Raw genomic sequence first — 18,625 nt, 5'->3', positions numbered from 1 at the left:
TCTCCCAAATATACTGGCTAACTTAACCCTGTTTCTCTCCTTATGCACTACTCTAAAGTGCTGGAAAGGATTGCGTTAAACTGTTTTACACATTTCTTAGATATTCACAACTTTCAAGACCCTCTACAAGCAGGTTTCTGCATCTATCACTCTAACTGCTCTCATTAATGTCTCCAATTTCATCTCCTCTGCAAAGCACTTCAACCTATCCTCTAACCCAATTCCCTGTGACTGGTCAGCTGCCTTGCACACTGTTGAACTGATCTCCTTAATACACTCTTCTTGGGATTTGCGATACAGGCCCTGTCTGGATTGAATACTACCTGGCACCTCACCAATTCTCTGCCTCCTGAAGCAACACCATCTCTCAAACTACTCCTCTAACTGTTGGTGTTCCACAGGAATCTATCTTGGGTCCTCTCTTCTTTACACTCTACACATCTGCTCTTGGGTCACCAATCTCCTCCTTTGGATTCTTGTTTCAACTCTTTGCAAATGACATATTTTCCTAAACTTTCCTCTGATCTCTGTATCAAAATTTCAGAACTGTCTCTCTGCCATTAAATATTGGATGGCTTCGCACATTCTGATATTAAACTCAACCAAAACAGAGGTGCCTTTCTTCTCTGCCAAATGCTCTAATCTCATCCCCTGCCTATCTAGTCCCCACCTGACATTCTCACCTACACTTCCTCAGCTAGAAACCTCAGTGTCATCTATGACCCTTCTCACACCTTCTCTGCTTTCCGCTCTCAAACTGCAACAACGGCTCACCTCAACCTCCTAATTATTAGGAAAATCAGGCACCCCCTTCCTTTCAACACCACCAAGCATCTCTTAATCACTCTTGTATTCTTTAAACTGGACTGATCATTAACTTTGCTAAAAGGACTGTCTTGGAAATCCCTCACTTCATACCTACTTCTTTGTACGGTCACCAGGCTGGATGGCTGATAATGCAAAACAGGGCCAGATGTAAATTCCTGCTCCTGGTTCACAAATCTATCCACGGAAAGGCACCACAGTATCTATCCTTGTCTATCCAACTCTACAAGCTTTCTCGTAATCTCTGCTCTGCCTCCTTGACTACCCCTGTGCACCTTGCACTCCCTGTGTTTCCTCTCGCTTCTGCACTTTCTCTCTTCTTGCTCAGCATGGAATTCTCTACTCCCGGACATCCGAGAAACAGTCCACACTGATTTGTTCAAAACCATACTAAAAGCCTACCCCCCACCCATCTCTGGGTTACCTTCTTAACCTACCTCTCATTTGCATTCTAGCTAACATTGGTCCCTCGCCTCTACCCTGCCTCTGTCCCTCACTTTCTACTGGCTACACTCTAGCAGTCCAACCATCACAGTCATATCCCTAACACAGCTGGCCATACCACCTAGCTGTCTAATGTCTGTTTTCCATGATCTATGTATGTTCACCCATGTGTTGTCCCTGATGACTATTCAATTTACTCCTCCACATAACCTGGTCAGAATGTCAATAGAACTCACCCCATTGTAAGAAGCTCACTGCTTGCCGTCCAATCTGATTTGACAAAAGTTATTTCGTGATCAAAAGAGCATTGTTCTCCCCTTTATAAATAAATAAAAACAATCAATCAGAGACCATAGAAACATTATGTGCTTTGTGAATTTTACATTAACCACGAATCAATATGCTATTTCCCATAACTGGTTGAGCAACAGGAAATATTTCAATCAATATTAGTGTTCTAAATTAATATGCAAAAATCACAGGCCCTGAATATTTCTGAGACCTATATGATATGATATGATATGGCATTTGTAACACGCCTATGCACAAGTGTTTCAAGGCTTGACGAGGCAAGGAAGGGGGAACAGAGGGAGGACAGAGAAAATGATCTTACTAGGCCAAGTGACATTGTGATCATGCAAGTGCAGGGGAGGAGGCATGGGGAAAGGGAAAGTGCCAGGGGAAAGGGGAGGGGGCAGTTCTGTGCAAGGGATCAAAACAATAACAAGAAGTGTGGCCAGCAGGTGGCAGGTGCAAGGTTAAGTGCAGACAGCAGGTGTCCAAAAGTGCAGGTAGGGGGAGTGCAAGGGTTGCCGGGAGGCAGTGCTGGTATGCAACTGGGTGGGTGCAGGCCTAGGCCCGAAATCAGAGGGTAGCCAGGTCACCAGTGCAGTATCAGACATTAAATCAGCAGGGGAGAGGAAGAGAGAAGGGAGAAGCAAAGAGGAAGGTCTTGAGGTGCCTCCGGAACCGGAGATGGTTCTCATCAAGTTTCAGAGAGGCAGCGAGGCTGTTCCGGAGGGAGGCCCCAGCTGAAGAAAGAGATCTAACACCAACTCGTTGCTCGGAGAAGAGACTGACCCTGAGGGAGTTGGAGGTGGAGGAGCGAGGAGCTTGAGTAGGAAGTTATTTACGAAGAGAGAGTTGAAGGTATTGGGCACCCAGGCCCCAGACGGCCTTGTGGACAATGCAGAGGGTCTTGAACTTAATCCTTGCAGCCACTGTGAGCCAATGCAGAGATTTTAGTGCTGGAGAGATATGATCCGTGAGCTTGAGGCCAAGGACAAGTCTCGCAGTCCTGTTCTGGATGAGTTGCAAAGGATGGAGAGTAGAAGCAGGCAGATTTGGAAAAAGGCTGTTGCAGTAGTCCAGCCTAGAGAGAACCAGGGCGCTAGAGACAGTGAGCTTATGGGGGAAGGAGAGGAAAGGAAGAATACTTCTAAGCAGGTTCAGTTTGTAGTTTGACTTCTTAGAGACATCGGAGATGTGAGGAGAAAAGGAGAGTGTGGAGTCGAAGATGACCCAGAGGTTCTTAGCCTCACAGGTGGGAGTAGGAAAAGGGCCAAGGGAGGCCGGCCAGAGAGTGACAGGAAAGGAGGGTTCAGGTGTGCCGATGAGGAAAATCTCTGTCTTACTGGCATTAAGGAAGAAATCATTGGCGACACATCACTCCTTGATAGCAGACAGAGGGGAGCCAGAAAATGAGCTGAGTGTCATCCGCATAGCACTGAAAGTTGGAGTAGAGAGCGGCAATGCGGTGGGCGAGAGGTGCAAGGTATTGGTTGAAGGGAGAGAGGTTAGACCCCTGGGGAACACCACGTGTAGAGAGTGAGATAGAGGAAAGGAAGGACCCAAGTTGTACCTGGGAGGGTCGATCAGAGAGGAACGAGGACAGCCAGGCCAGAGCCTGATCGGTGATACCCAGTTTATGACAGAGACGATTGAGCAGGATGGCATGGTTGACCGTGTCAAATGCAGAAAAGAGTTGGAGTAAGATGAGGACAGTGGGGAGATTATAATAAAGGTTACAGAGCAGGTCTTCACAAATGTTCAGGAGAGTAGTTTCCATGCTTCAGGCTGCTCTGAAGCCAAACTGATGGTCATGGAGACAACCAACAGATTCATTGTGAAGATTAAGCTGGGAGATGGCTAGCTTTTCCAGGAGTTTGCCCAGTAAAGGAGTGATGGAGATCAGGCGATAGTTAGCCGGGATAGTTAGCCGGACATTAGTAAAGACATTTAAACAATGATGCTTCTTCTCTTCGTCTTTAAAATATTTGCTACTTCGAAATGTATCCCAACCTGTCTCTTAAATGCTTGTAACAGGCCAACTTCCCATCACTCATGAAGATTTGTTTTGAAGACAGCGTTGGCCTTTTCTGATGCGTCCTGTTTTGCAGGAATAGCACGTGTGAAAATGAACTTTTCCCTGTGTTTCTAATACGTCGTGAAGCAATGCCCATAAAACTGCCTCTGAATTTTAGAAAATTGGTTCAAGTGAAAATCCTCAATTTTACTTGGCAGCATAAATGACCCATGTTCCCCATAAAGATGCTGATGTGACCTCTGTTTTCTGGGAATCTAGCTATCCCCGTAGAACAAAGATATATTGCTGCATCGTAGCTCAGGGCCCTGATAGAATGGCATGCTACAGTCCCAATGATGAAATCCTGGCTTGAAAAAGAACAAGGAAATGTTTCAGTGCCATCCACTAACTAGTGCCTAAAGCATGCCTAATGCTCTCACCTTCAAATGTCATTATGTTGCAAGCACTTCACAGCTTGAAGTCTATAATAGGGCCAAAGGTGTATCTTCCTTCCCTCCTTCTGCTATGTTTTGAAAACCCAAATGAGTGTCCTGGTAGGGCAGTAAAACAACTGAAACAACTGTCCCAGGGGGGACTCCTATAGAAGTGTATATTAAGATGCCATCTTGGTGAAAATTAAAGATATCAATATATTCCAATCTGGTAACGGATTTGCAATCTAGTGATAGGAAAGGGGTCTTCTCTTGAGCCGCTTGAGATGTTATTTGAGAACTTTCCAGGCCACAACGTTGTCTCTCGTCTCTACAGGGCCCTTCTGACTATTGAACTTAAGGGGCCCAGACTTATTTGTGGGACTGGGAAAGGGACTGCCTGGGTAAACTCACTGATGATCATTGGCAAGATATCTGAGGAAAAATTGCTAAACCATCAACCTCGCCTGAATTAAAAGAAAATTCCTTTGAGGTACTCTTTAGTGTTATGTGATGCTTAGCAAGCTTAAACCTAGAGCAAAGCAGATGGCAGCAGCTAGGCCGATACCAGCCCTCACACGAGTATGCGCAGGGGCTGACAGGCCCAGCCTCAGAGCTACCCAGAAGATGCCCGCCAGAAGAGAAGATATGTTTGTGTGTGTATGTATTGTGTAAGAGGGGTGAGAGATGTGAAGGGTTGGAAACCATGCAATATTTGTGGCAGTGAAGGGAGGGGACAAAAAGGGGGTCAGTCTGCCCCATTAAAATTAAATTATGGTAGCACTGGAAAAGGAGGGGGGTGGAGTGTTTGGGGTAAACCCCCCTAAAATAACCTTTTCCCATCATGGAAGGCCACACCAAATCGGCCTAAAAAAGAAGCCTTTTTGATGTGTCCTTTAAAGAGTGGGAAATAGACTTGAACCATTAATTGGCTATAATGCACAATATACTCATTGCCGCCCCCCACCCCCCCCCCCGCATCGGCTTCCATAAATACATTGGTGATCTACTTTACGCGCTAAAATCTCTATGCTGCACATTAATATTTGGTGGCACAGGGCATGGGGGATATTCACTTTACACAAAAATAGATGCTATAACCTGTAACAGCTTCCAATCCTACTTCAGCATTTGAACCCCTTTTATAGACTTTGCGAACAAATCGGAAGAGACGGACCTTCCCCTCTTAGAGTGTTCACACGTGTCTATGTGGTGAGAATACTATATGGAAACCAATGTTCCCCGTGGATTCATCGAGGCTGTTCTCCGGATCCAGAATAGCTGATGACTAGCATTTCATTTACAGCTTAGAAAGAAATAAAACCTCTGCAATTGATGGGAGCAGGGAGATTACTCACTAGCCATTGTCCATCTCCATTGTTATAAATCCCATCTGACACTAGGGACGTCAATTCACCAAAATGCCAGGGGTAATGGAAGTGACATCACACACATGAACATTACTCCACATGAAATAACAGAACAAGACATTTAACCCCATAACATCTGAAGTGACGGACGAGTGCAAAAACCGTAATAAGCCTACATTTCATAAACTATCGAACCGATAACAAAGCAGACTTTTTGTCTCCCAGCATGGTTGCTGCGAGCACATTTCACAGAGAGGGACCGTCCCTGTGAAAGGCTTAAAGTATTTGGGGAATTGAAGTGCAAGTGTGACAGCGACGGTTTAAACTGCAGATGTCAAACTTAAAAAAAAAATAATAATTGAAAGGGTCATAAATGACCGTGACATGATTTGGCCCTCTCTTTGCCTATTTCTAACAGGCGCAGGGAAATGACCCTCATTTCTGGCCATTTAAAAGAGCATCATGTTTATTAATTCACAGTGAACTTTTAAATGCACAGAAACTCTCCCTGATTTACGTGAATAAGCAAAGGGTGGAAGAAGGGCCTATGATTGAGCGCATCTAGGATGCCCTCATTCAGAGGTCCTTTGTGGATTGGTTGCTCCTTTTTTGGCACAAGTGATGAGATGGCTAGCACATCTCATCACCTGCACCAAGAACGATTTGAGAAACTGCACCTATGACATTATTCTGAGCCTATGCTTGGATATGTTGATGCTAACATTTAGGCATTTATAATAATATCTCACGTATATAGCGCTTTCTCAAAAGCATTCTTATATCAAATTGTTACCCTGCAGGGCAAATTAATACTCATTTGTCGATCTCAGAAACATGAAGAGTTAAGGATACCTTGCTAGATCGAAACTAGTCACCTGCAAAACACACACAAGTGACCACTTAACTCGCTGCACTATCTGACCAGCTATTTCTCCTTAAATGTGCATACCACAGCATTTGTGAATGCATTGGCTCTGTGGGTTACATTTCTTACTAACATAACACTTAGCAGCGGCAGGAGGAATATGTCATGGCCCACTAGTAAACCTGATAATTTTTTTAATTGCGCATTTGATTAAACAGCATACTGCGTCACAATTGGATAGGTCGCTGCGTTAAAAGCTCTACTCTGACATGTGCCAGTCTGCACTTTCCAAGTTCATATTTCAGCAGGATTCCTCCCTTCATCCTTCTGAGGTTGATACCTTAAGTACTATTGCATTTCATAGTAATACCACCTATTTGTGCAGTTATTAAAAGCAGGAGTAGTCTGGTATGAAGCAGTATACATCAAAATATGATACAGTACAAACTATTTTACTGAGATACTGGAAAATCTAGGCCAGATTAACATCAAAACATGGAGTATTTTTTCACATCAGAAACATCAAACATTTAAGTTGACTCTGAATAAAACGCTGTGGGTCTGGGCATCCAAGCTGCTTGGCCTATATAAACAAACACTCATCTCTAGCTGCACCTTTGCAAATATAGCACAATAGCGAAAATCTAATTTCCCCGAAAATAACGAACCTGCTTTCATTTTATTTTCAAACTTCTTCTGCAATACTTGAAGTCACAAGGAAGTCACCAGGGGTCGCAGCTGAGACCCTGGCGACCCCCAAATGACATCCAATGTCTGCCACGGCATGTTAGTGCCAGTCTGCCTGTTCTGCTGTCGAGGTGATGAGGTGATGAGGCTCTGATTCTTGCATGTGTGTGATGAGTACCGTCTCCTTCCAAATGCATCAGCGTGCGTGCACCAGGCTCCGAAAGAAGCCCAGACTTAGGGGCTGCCAATGGGGGAGTGGGGCATCCTGTTACAGGTGATGCACACAGCCCCTCCTCTGTGGTGAGGGGAATGGCGGGACTGTTGGGTCTTGCAAGCTAACATCACTCAACTCCAGGAACAGTCTGTGGGTGGCCAAGTAATAGCATAGTGCTCTATAGACACCCGACATGGCTGAACAGCAAACACCCCTCATTCAACACCTTGCATTGAATTTGTTATCTGGGCATTAACTTTGATGCTGACATCTCATCTAGACACAAGTGAATTTGGTCACAATGTCAGAATACTTTTGGTCGAGACTGCTCACAGAACATCACTTACCCTAGAAGCCTTCAGGTCCCACCTCAACTACTGCAAATTAACCAAAGTGGAATTCCTGGTAAAAAAAAAACTGCAGCTTTTTCAGACCTCATTCTGCTTGCCTTATCTTTGGGTTGAAATTATTAGACCACGGCTCCCTGACTATGAGACCACTTTACTACTATGCCTGAACAACAAGGTCTACCATGGCCAGTGGCAGACTACTTTCTCTTTTGAGTTACAGATGCCAACCCCATGAGGAGGGCTTGATGGATTGCATGGATGTGGCACGAGACAGGGTGAGATGGCATGGGTGCATTCACTAGTGTTACTTGGAGAGGAAGGGTGAAAAATGGAGACAGATTTTGAGCATTCTGAGAAAACATAAACCTGGCTGCACAACTGCACTGCAATTGTACTTTTACTGGTAGACCCTTCAACCTTATTATAGATGACTTCTGTTGAAACTCCGAATTAGTCCCTCTCTGCCTCTTGCTTGACCATCTAAAGATCAGAAAAGCCTTGAAGATGCATCTGTTCCGGTCAAGCTATTAATCATGGGCCTGTTTCCTTTAGTCATATTCCCAATCTTCATACAATGGTGAGTGTTCAGATATGATCTTTCACCCCCCCCCCGCCCCCCCATGCTCTGAAGCAGCCTTTCACTCCGTATAGCCTGCTACAAAAATCCATCATAAAATGCTATAGTGAAATATTGGATTGGGAATTTGAAGCGACACTACAATGTGGTTTCTGCAGGCTTATGGTTGAAATGCAGGTTAAGGTCTGTCCCTGTTATTCTTTGATGAAATTGCTATCATACCTTTCTTTCTCTGATCACAGATTTTCTATGAAAACTTAGTGTGTAGGTAGAAGCATATTTTGTATATTTTGCACACATTTTCAATAAAAATGCATTTATATGTTTCCAGACTTACCTTATAAACAAACGTGCACACAAAATCAATGAAGCCACATTGAAGCTTTGGAAGCTCAGCAGATTTATTTCTGTCCATCATAGGCTGAAATGAGAGGAACATACATCTTTAAGACACACGTACTTTAAATGTTGTAGCCATGTGGCAGCATTCATCTTCCCATCTGATGATGTGTGCTGTATAACTCGCACATTCCGAAAATACATCCTATATTTAAGAAATGCTAAGAAATGCAATGAATAGAAAACATAAGTGAGAAATAATCCTGTGTGGCAGAGCTTGTTTGTGGTATTGAATGAGGCGTTATACGTTGAGCTTGATGGCTGAGGTTGCACTGCTATATAGTGAGCATGTATATATTAAAGGTGTTATTTGTAATGTTTGTTGACTTTCGTTTTTGGTAGAATAATCTTAACGTAAGATATTTTCCCCAATTTTATTTCCTTTCTTTGTGGGGCGTCTGGCATATAGTGTATGATATGATATGGCTTTCATAACGCTCCTGTACACAAGTGTTTCTAGGCGCAACAAGATAAGGAGGGGGAAAAAAAGGGAGGGCAAAATAACGACCTTACTAGGCCTTGTGTCATTCAGATCGCGCAAGTGCGGGTAAGAGGGAAGGAGAGAAGTGTCAGGGGGGAGGGGAAGGGGAAAGTGCAGTTTACTCACAAGTGCAGCCAGCGGGTGGCTCATAAGTGCAGAGAGAAGGGACCGTAGGGTTGCAGATACAAACCCTTAAGTGCTGGGGAGATGCAGTGCAAGGGCAACAGGACATGCAGGAGCCTGGGACCGATTTCAGAGGGTGACCAGTGCGCGGAGCAGTCAGGTGCATCAGCAGGGTAGAGGAATAGAGAAAGCTGCAACAAAAAGGAAGATCTTGAGTTGCTTTCGGAACCAGAGATGTTCTGCTCAATTTTAAGAGAGGCAGGGATGCTGTTCCAGAGGGAGGACCGAACCGAGGAGATAGATCTGGCCCCAACTCTCTGCTTGGAGAAGCGTCTGACCCTCAGAGAGTTGGAGGTGGATGAGCAGAGAGCTCGAGGAGGAAGATGTTTGGAAGAGAAAGTTGGAGGTAGAGCGGTCCCAGGCCCCAGAAAGTCTTGTGGATGATGCAGAGGGTCTTGAACTTGATCCTTGCAACCACGGTGAGCCAGTGAAGAGATTTCAGACCTGGAGAAATACGATCCCTGGGCTTGAGGCCAAAGACAAATCTTGCAGTCCTGTTCTGGATAAGTTGTAAAGGTCGAAGAGTAGAAGCAGGAAGATTTAGAAAGAGGTCTGTTGCAATAGTCCAGCCTAGAGCGGACCAGAGCTCTGGAGACAGTGAGCTTCTGGAGGAAAGTCAGAAAAAGAAGAATACCTCTGAGGAGGTGCAGCTAAGGTGTATGTCATGTAAAGTGTATGTTGTATGAATGTATTGCTTATGAGTGTATGGCATATGACTGAATTGCATAGGGTGTATTAGTGTATTGCATATGTTGTATGAGTGTATATCAAATTAATATATGTGGTATGAGTTTATGTCATATTGTATGTTGTGACTGTATGGCATATGAGAGTATGGTGTATGGCATTAGAATATATTTTGTATGAGTGGTATATAAGTGTTTAGTATGTGAGGATCTTTCATATGAGTATGTGGAGTATGAGTTTTGCATGTATGGCATTTTGGCATATGTCATTTGAGCATATCGCTAATGAGTGTAGTGTGTGAGTGTATGTTGTGTGTGTACAACAGTTGATTGTACAGCTTATGAGTGTATGGCGTATGATTATAAGACATATGTGCTTGTGTGCTATGTATGGCATGCAAGTGTATGGCATAAAACCATGCTGTATGGCACGTGAGTTCATGGTGTATGAGCGGTGTACGACTGTTTACTATATGAGCGTGAGTCATATGATTTTATGGCATATGGGTGTTGTGTGTATGGGTATATGATAAATCAGTGTATGCTGTATGCGTTTATGCTGTGTGTGTTTGTCGCAAAAGAGTGTGTGGCATAAGAAAAGAGCATGTGGCAAAAGAACACATAGCCTATGAGCGCATGGTGTGAGTGCATGCGGCCATGAGCATGTGGCATCAGAATTATTGGCATAAGAGCATGAAGAGTATGTCTGTGAGGCATAAGAGCATGTGGAATAAGACAGTGTGTCAAGACTGTCAGCCTGATTACAAGTTCAGTGGTATTTCAGTGGTAAATCCGCTGAAATACTACCAAACAGATTTACTGTTACCACCACTTGACCCAGCAAAATTACCACCAGATTACAAGTGGTAGTATGGTGGTGTTAGTCCCCATTTATTGAGTCCATAGGACTACAGGATATTTGGCGGATTTACCACCAGCAGTAATTCCACTGAAAATTGATTTTTTTTGGCAGTAAGGTGGCAGAATTTTGCTGGAGGTTTTTCCTCCACTTTACCTCCAAACCAATAGTTCAGCGATGCGGTAATGTGGCCGTAATGCAATGGTAACTCCGTTACCACTGTATTCAGCCCTCCAGCTTATAGGCCCTTTTACGTACTTAATTATTGTGAATACACACCTTTTTATTTTCTATTCGTATCTATTACACAGGCAATTCTTGGCAGTGGCCCCATAAATCATGGAGTTCACTGCTGACATCCTACTGGGGATGAGTCATGCTCTGTTTATTTAACAATTTCATCTGTTGGTAATTCCATCTAGCTAATACTTTTAGAGTTTGCAAAGTGTAACACTGGGGGCTCTATCACAGCTTTGCGGTATCCTGGCGGCAACACCACTGGGATACTGGCAATGCAGATAGCACTACCACTACTCGGTCCGGCATAATTTCCGCCGGATCACGAGTAGCGATATAGCTGTAAGTATCCAATTCCCCATTGCGTCCATTGGACCCAATGGGAGTTTTGGGCACTATTAGCGCCAGCGCAATTACCGCTGTGCTAATAGCACCCACAATGGGTGAAAGGAAGATCATTTTACCTCCAGCAAAAAGCTGGAGGTAAACCTCCAAACTTTCCGCCCAACTCATGATAGGGCCAACCTTTAAATGCGGCGGTGATAGCGCTTCCGCCGCATTTAAGGGCTAAGGCCCAACTTGTGATGAGTCTCTTGGAAAATAATTAGTATGTGTTTTTTCACTTTGTTCAAATGCTTTGATTGTCAATGGCTCAGGAGGATAGCTTGGTCTCGGGAGGATAGCTCAGGGGCAATGCGCTCGCCTTGGAAGCAAGATGTCATGAAGCAGCACAGGTTCGATCCCCAGGTCTGTGCTTAGAAGCCCCTAGGTATTTAGCACGTTATTAATAACCCATTATAATTATGTTACAATGTTAGTCAAGAATTCTGATTCGCTAATGTGCTTTGCACATTGCTTTGACACTTTAGGATATATCAATAGAATTGGCATTCTTATTCAACCCAGTTTGGGAGATTGGTACTGTGTAAAAGTGTGTTTTAGCAAGGTCTGTATTTTTGTTTTGTTTTCATTAGTTTTAATAAAGGCTGCTCTGCTGGAGAATATTGACTGGGTCATTTGTATAGGTGTTTCATACAGTGGTTTCTCTTTATCTCACAAGCACATCAATGGCACTTAATGGTTTGAGGATTTTGATGCATTTTTGCTTTGTGAGTGCCTCTCCGCAAGCAGGTGTTTGGAATTTCTCATCATGAAAGGCTTTTGATGTTAAATGTGAAGATATGTTTTGTATAGCTTTAAACGATTGCAAGTGTGTGTATGTGTGTGTGTGAGCGTGCATGCATGGAAGGGCACATTCACTTGTTAGTTACAGCAGAGTGAGGAAGGAACAGCTGGGCAGGTGCTATGAACTTTTACTATCGCACCGTTCCCTGCAGTGAACAAATTCATACAGGTAGTTAAGGTGAAAATCTAGCAGCACTTCTTTGATGAGCTTTATAATTTTAATGGGACATTAGCAACCCTTCCCATCAGGACTAGCTATTATTCTTTAAATGAAACTAGGTCAACAAGTCTCAGCATTTCTGTAGATATATTTCATCGGAGAGGAAGGATAGCCTGACCTGGATGGCTGATCCTGGTTTCTGGAGGCTCAGAGGCAGAGAGGACGGATGCCGGGTCTGACAAGTGATTTTGTGGCTGCAGTGGGCTGGGGCAGCAGGACGTCGAATCCCAGGTAAAGTGTGGGGATATCGTGCAAGTGTTGTGCCCGTGTCAGCACTGGCCTGGACCTCAGGGCTGCACTTAGCACCTCTTCCCTCCAGGAGGACAATGAAGGCATCAGCTGAGTAATACACCATCTGGCCTGGTGGGGCCTTTCCCTGCCCCACCCCCGCCTTCATACCACATAAGAGGAACAAGGTGGCTGTGGCTGTGTTCATTTCTGCCCCACCCATTGTATTAATCTAGAAGTGTCATTGACTATTCTCTCCTGAGACACTGCTGAATTACTGTTAATGTTCACGGCTGGCTGTGTTTGGGGGTGGTGCCCCACCTTCCTCCTCTGGATTTTTGGGCCCTTTCCTATCAGTACCCAACAATTGTAGGGACAAACTGTTGCACTACTGGAGTACATACTCTAGCTGTGAAGCAGGACTAAGGGCAAGCCCCAAAAATCCTGCCATCAGAGCAAGACAGAGACTTTTACTTCATCATAGACTTCCAAGAGGACCACAAAGCTGACTTTGGCATTCCGGTGCATCCATCTAAACAGGATCTCTTGGAGGCAATAACAGACTCTAGATCCTCCATGGAGGGGAAGATTGACTCCCTCAGAATAGGCATAAGCCTCCTTCACCAGGATCTCCACAGATGTCGGCCCGTGTGGTTGAGGTGGAAATAAGGGTATCGGATGTGGAGGACATGCTCACTACTGTAAAGTCAGCTGCCAGAAGCACTACGTTGCACCAAACCTCTCAAACACAGAGGGAAGGATGCTAAGGGCAGATCCTTTTGCAGTAATATATCCATGTGGTTGGATTCCCGAGAAGGTGAAGGGGCCTTCTGCAGAGCTTTTCCTGGAGACTTGATTTAAGGAACTGGTGGAGCGATCCTTTCTGTCTAATTTTCTTCTCTACTGAAAGAGCCCACCGGGTTCCAGCTCCCCTGTTCTTCCACCCCCAGGATGATTTTTGCTTTAATCCTGAACTTTAAGAGATCGAGACTCTATATAACAGATGACTCGCAGGATGGGCCCTTTGGAGGTGAATGGCACAAGGGTAGCAGTGTTTACTCGCTGCAGAGAACTGTGCAGAAAGCCAGGCAATCCTTTGATGCAGTTAAAAAGCACCTTTTGGACATGAATGTCAAATATGTTCTCTATTTCCCGGCTAACAGGAAGATCTTATATGAGGGCCGAGTGATTTTCTCTGCAGACCTTAGGCATGCGTAGGAATGGATGTATTTGCACCAAGGCCCGAGACAAAATCGCCAAAGATGGAGAAGCCAGCCTTCTGTGGAGGGCCAGGCCATGACCCAGGCTGAGGCCACTATACCAATAGTGGATTCAGCTGCGAGTGAAAATCAGGACACATGATGGACCCGAGGCAGTGGGGCTTGTCAGCTTTAAGCTGTTGATTGCATCGGCGGGGGCAACAGGCAGAGTTTTCTCACTGACTTGGTGTGACCGTGTATTGGGTGGCAGTATGGGGCATACTGAGGGGTCGTACTTTAAATGGGTGATGCAGCTCATTTCCCTGCACCAGCCAGGAACGGCTTTGTGCCCTATGTGGCACCTGAACTCATATTACTTGAGGTTTCTGGACTTTGTTGGGAAACTTACTGATGCAACGACTGAGTATTATGAAACTAATACCTCTTCAGCTTTGAATGCCGTGACTCTATGGGAAAGTTACAAGGCGGTGCTCCGGGGAGAGGCTACCTCAACCTGTGGGGCAAGAGAGAGGCAGAGGCTGAGGAGGCTGGTGGGCCTAGAACGGGATCTGACTTGACTTGATGCTGAGTTTATATCCGACTGTTCCGTCCGCACATATAGATTATTGATGAATACTAGAGGCACATACTGCAAACACACTACTGCAAAACTGCTTGTCAGGTTTATCTGGCTCGCAGTTCAAGAGTATATGAAACCAGCGATAAGGAAGGGAAGATGGCGTGTGAGATGCGTCTAAATTTCGTGCAGCCGTTGAATTCACCGACGGGGGAAGGCTCTCTGAGGATACAGTGATCTGTGAAGCCTTAGTGGAATATTACAGGCACCTCTACCGGGCCACATTAGGCAATTGGTCTCAAGTTACATGGATCTTCTGAAGGAAATCCCTCGGCCGAAGTTCTCGCCTTGGCAGAGGGAGGCCCTCAACTCGGATATCACTAAAGAAGAGGTAATGGCAGCGTTAGCATCGCTCCATTCGGATACATCCCTGCGGCCTAACGGTGTCCTGGTGAAGTTGTGGAAGAAATTAAGTAATAAGATTGCCGGCCCAATGTTTACAATGTTTTTGGCAAGTAGGGGAGAAGCAGCCTTGCCCTCTGATTGGTATATAGTTCACATAATTGTGTTGCCAAAGAAAGACAAGACATGCCACCAGATGATTGCGCCTCGTACAGGCCCATATCACCTATCAATGCTGAAGCAAAGGGTCTGGCTGATTTAAATCTTTCCTATTCCAGGGACAAACGGAGGAGGGTGGATGGAGGGGAGGATGACACCTGCCCTAAATGCATGATCCACAAGGGGACACACATCCACATGGCATGGTCCGACACTGGAGAGATACTGGGAGAGAGTTCAAGAGGAAGTGGAAGGGGCCTTGAAGAGACCAATATGGTTGGAACCTAAGGGGACAGTGCTTGGCATATGGGGGGATAAGGAGGTAGATAGATATGCCAGAAGCTTCCTAAACACAGCATTGATAGTGGCCGAACGGGCCATAGCAGAGAAGTGGATAGGGTCAGAGGCCCCGAAAGATCGTGGCATGGAGATCGGGGAATAACATCATAAAGAGGTGGGTTCAGGTGGTGTATGAGAACAGAGGATGCCTGCAGAAGCACCAGAAGATTTGGGGAGGTTGGCGGTGAGGGGTGGACAGGACTTTAGGCTATGAGGGAGAGCGTTGGTAGGGAAGGGAAACAGTGACGTGGAGGGGAGGGGCGTAGGGCGAGGAGGGGAGAACGGGAAAGAGAAAAGGGAATGGGACAGGGAGGGAGAGGTGGAGGGGGGCCAGGCCATGGGGAAGGCGAAATGGTTTTCTTCACCATTGCAATGAATGATGCTTTGGTTTGTGAACCCAACTCGGTACAAAACCTAATAAAGAGGGTGCTTTAAAAAAGGACGCAGAGGACTTCAGAGGTCATGCTGAAAATATGCAGTATTTGTGACTTCACGGAGCATGTGACTCATCATTCTGGGGAACATTGAGACTCTATGAAAATCCAGAAGGCGTGCATGTGTCTGCAGCTACCCAACACGTGCTATTGCTGTGAGAGTCTGGGGCTCTGCTCGGAGCCGAATCTCAGGATATGCATTTCTCATATCCAGTTTTATAAAAGGTTTGGCATTGGGAAATATCGGCACCAGTTGCATAATGTTGTGCAGTAGCTGCATGTCTGCAGTGATGGCAGGTCCTCACACACTCTGCGTCTGGCGGAATCCTGCTGCTTTCTTAGTACATTTGGAACCTCTGGACTTGCTGCCTCCATTGCTCTTTCTTCAATACATTCCTGGACGCGCCATGTGAGCCCTTGATACACAGCTGTGGGAACTGGCCCTACCCTTGTGCTTTAGTGTAATGGCGCACGTACATTGACAGATGTGACTGACAAGCCTTCATGCACCCCATGCCTGGCTGTCACGCCTGCTGGTGTTTGTCTGCTGTCGACTCCCAGGTAGCTATGCTTATTGGAATCACTTGCTCCAGGCTACAAGGGACTTCAACCTAACCCGGAAAGCGGCGCGGCCTTCCTATGCTATGTATACTTTGCTTACTGACGACCATACTTTGCTGCTGAATCCTTTCCGTCCTGCCTCCTCCAAACATTCTAGGTAGAAATCTGGGCACCTATATGTCCTCTTAGTCCTGCCCCACCGCCTCCTTGCAGTCACCTATGAGGGTCACTGTTAGATCTGAATGATGGTCTGTCATTGACTTGAACTTATCATAAAGGCCTCCGGGCCTCTGCACTATGCTTATCATAAATGGAGAGTGTGAAGTGCGCTTTACTGTGATTCTTTCCACTTTTGACAATATTACTTGTTCTACTTCTTAACTATAATGATATGGTATGGTTATGTTTATTTTAAAGTGCCTTTACACAAGGCAAGTGTTCCAAAGCGCTCAAGGAGGGAGGGAACAAGGGGAAAAAACAACAGTCGTTCAGAGCCCTTGAATTTCTGAATGATAGAAGTCTGCACAGGCAGAGTAAGTGCATACAATACAATTAACAGTGTAGATAACAACACATAGGTCTGATGACGATTCTGCAGTTTTTCCAAGTGCATTTCGGCACCTTCATGCAAAGAGGGGGGACAGGGAAGATAGACAGACCATCTTCAAGGCATGGTACGTTCAGAACCTGCAAGTGCACAGAGGGTACAGGAGAGGGGAGGGGGAGAACAAGTGCAGGGGGGAATCCAAGTGCACCCACCGAGTCAGAAAAACTGGGGTAAATGCTCAGAGATACCACTTTCCTGGGTTATTTCACCAAAGCGCAGTAGCGATGAGGCAAGTGCAGACCTGGATTTAAGTGCGAGAGAACTGGCGAGGATGCCAGGGACCTGTGAGATTCTGAGGTACACCCAGCAGCCAGTCAGTAAAATGTGTGGAAAAGGAGGGAGAGAGGGATAGAGCGGAGAGAGGGGTTAGCAGGGTAGAGGGAGAGAGAAGGAAGAGGAGAAAAGGAATGTCTGAAGGAGTTACTGGAACTTAAGGAGATCAAGCTCAAGACGGGGCAGGAGGGGTATAACTGATACCAGTTCTGTGCCTGAGGACTTCTATCCACAGGCCTTTGCAAATGATCCCCTCTGAGCGCATGCAGTGCTTGCGTGCTGCCTTGCAGGGCAGATTCTGATGTGTGCTGGTACCAGTATGAGTGCTTCTTCCAATGACCGGCCTTCTTCGAGGATGAGGTTTTCCTGTATTTTTCTTTCAATATATACAAATGCTGAATTACAATGGGCAGGACACACAAAGGAACAACCAGCGCTGGAACGGATACTAATCCTCAGGATCTGCCTCTTGGGTGCCCTTGTGCGTTCAGTGTAGCTACGGATCTGAGTGATGCGTGCAGGTTCTCCATCAGTTCACCCACACTAGACTGGGCAATAAAACAACAAATCTATCTGGCCTTTGAATTGGGATCTGGCAAGCAAGCTTCAGATTGGTGTTGACATCAGAGAATAAAGAACAGAGTGGGGATCTTGAAATCAAGCTTCAGTCTGTAAATTGGATCAAAGAGCAAATAGCAGGGATCACCCAAGCAAGCTTTCGGCAGGCAATGGAGTCAAAGAAGACAGGATCAGAGAGACAAGATCTTGCAAGAAAGCATCTGGCGGCCGAAGGACTAAAGAGAAGGGATCTTGCAAGGATGTTTCATCCAGGCTGGAACACGGATCGAAGAAAAGAGTTGCTGCAAGCATACTTCAGAATGTTAACAGGGAGTATTCAAGAAAGGCTTCAGGATTAACGATAACAATGTTTTATTAATATAACGCTTTTGCCAAAGCGCTTTACATAGAACGTCTTTACATACCATTTCACCTAACCGAAGTTGGTACTCATTTATCGACCTCGAAAGGATGAAAGGCCGAGTAGGCCTGGCTAGGATTTGAACCTGCGAAATGCAGATCACGCCAGAACACAGCCGCGAGCGCCCGCTGAGCTATTTTACCAGCTGGAAACGTGCTGTGCCACTGCGTTTCTAACCAGGAATAAACAGCAATCATCAGCCAAATGGTCATGAAAGTGCAAGTAGTTATGATTACAGTTACACAGTTCTGGGAAGAATGACAGCTGCTAGTTCATAGAGCTTCAGGTGAGAGATTATGTAGGGAGGAGACCTCTTCCTCTACCAGGGTACAAGCAGTAATCATTGAGGTAGCATCAGGCAATTAGGACTCAAAAACATGGAATTTGCATGGCTTGAAAGAATGGCATGCTGAAAGTCCCAAAACAGATTGCGGACTGAAGCTTTCATTTTTAATCATCAGGATGGTATGTTGAATGGCGCCGGGAGTCTTATACAGCAGAGGTGCATTATACGCTAGCACCAGGGCCATGCAAAGGCATCTGAAGTGT

At 45.5% G+C, this 18,625-nt stretch overlaps 1 protein-coding gene across 2 annotated transcripts in view; it reads right to left on the bottom strand.

The window, feature by feature from the left end:
* Window positions 1-18,625, bottom strand: part of PDE6B (phosphodiesterase 6B) — a 653,633-nt gene that overhangs the window by 59,000 nt on the left and 576,008 nt on the right. For both annotated transcript variants that reach the window (XM_069626382.1, XM_069626383.1), the window contains one exon: window positions 8,406-8,489. In XM_069626382.1, the coding sequence (XP_069482483.1) occupies window positions 8,406-8,489 (84 nt within the window). The remainder of the gene's footprint in view (window positions 1-8,405; window positions 8,490-18,625) is intronic.

The sequence above is a fragment of the Ambystoma mexicanum genome, chromosome 6p, assembly GCF_040938575.1.
Source record: "Ambystoma mexicanum isolate Mex_15411 chromosome 6p, UKY_AmexF1_1, whole genome shotgun sequence".
NCBI lineage: Eukaryota > Metazoa > Chordata > Amphibia > Caudata > Ambystomatidae > Ambystoma > Ambystoma mexicanum.
The sequence above is the reverse complement of the archived record's forward strand: the minus strand, read 5'-3'. Positions and strand labels throughout refer to the sequence as shown.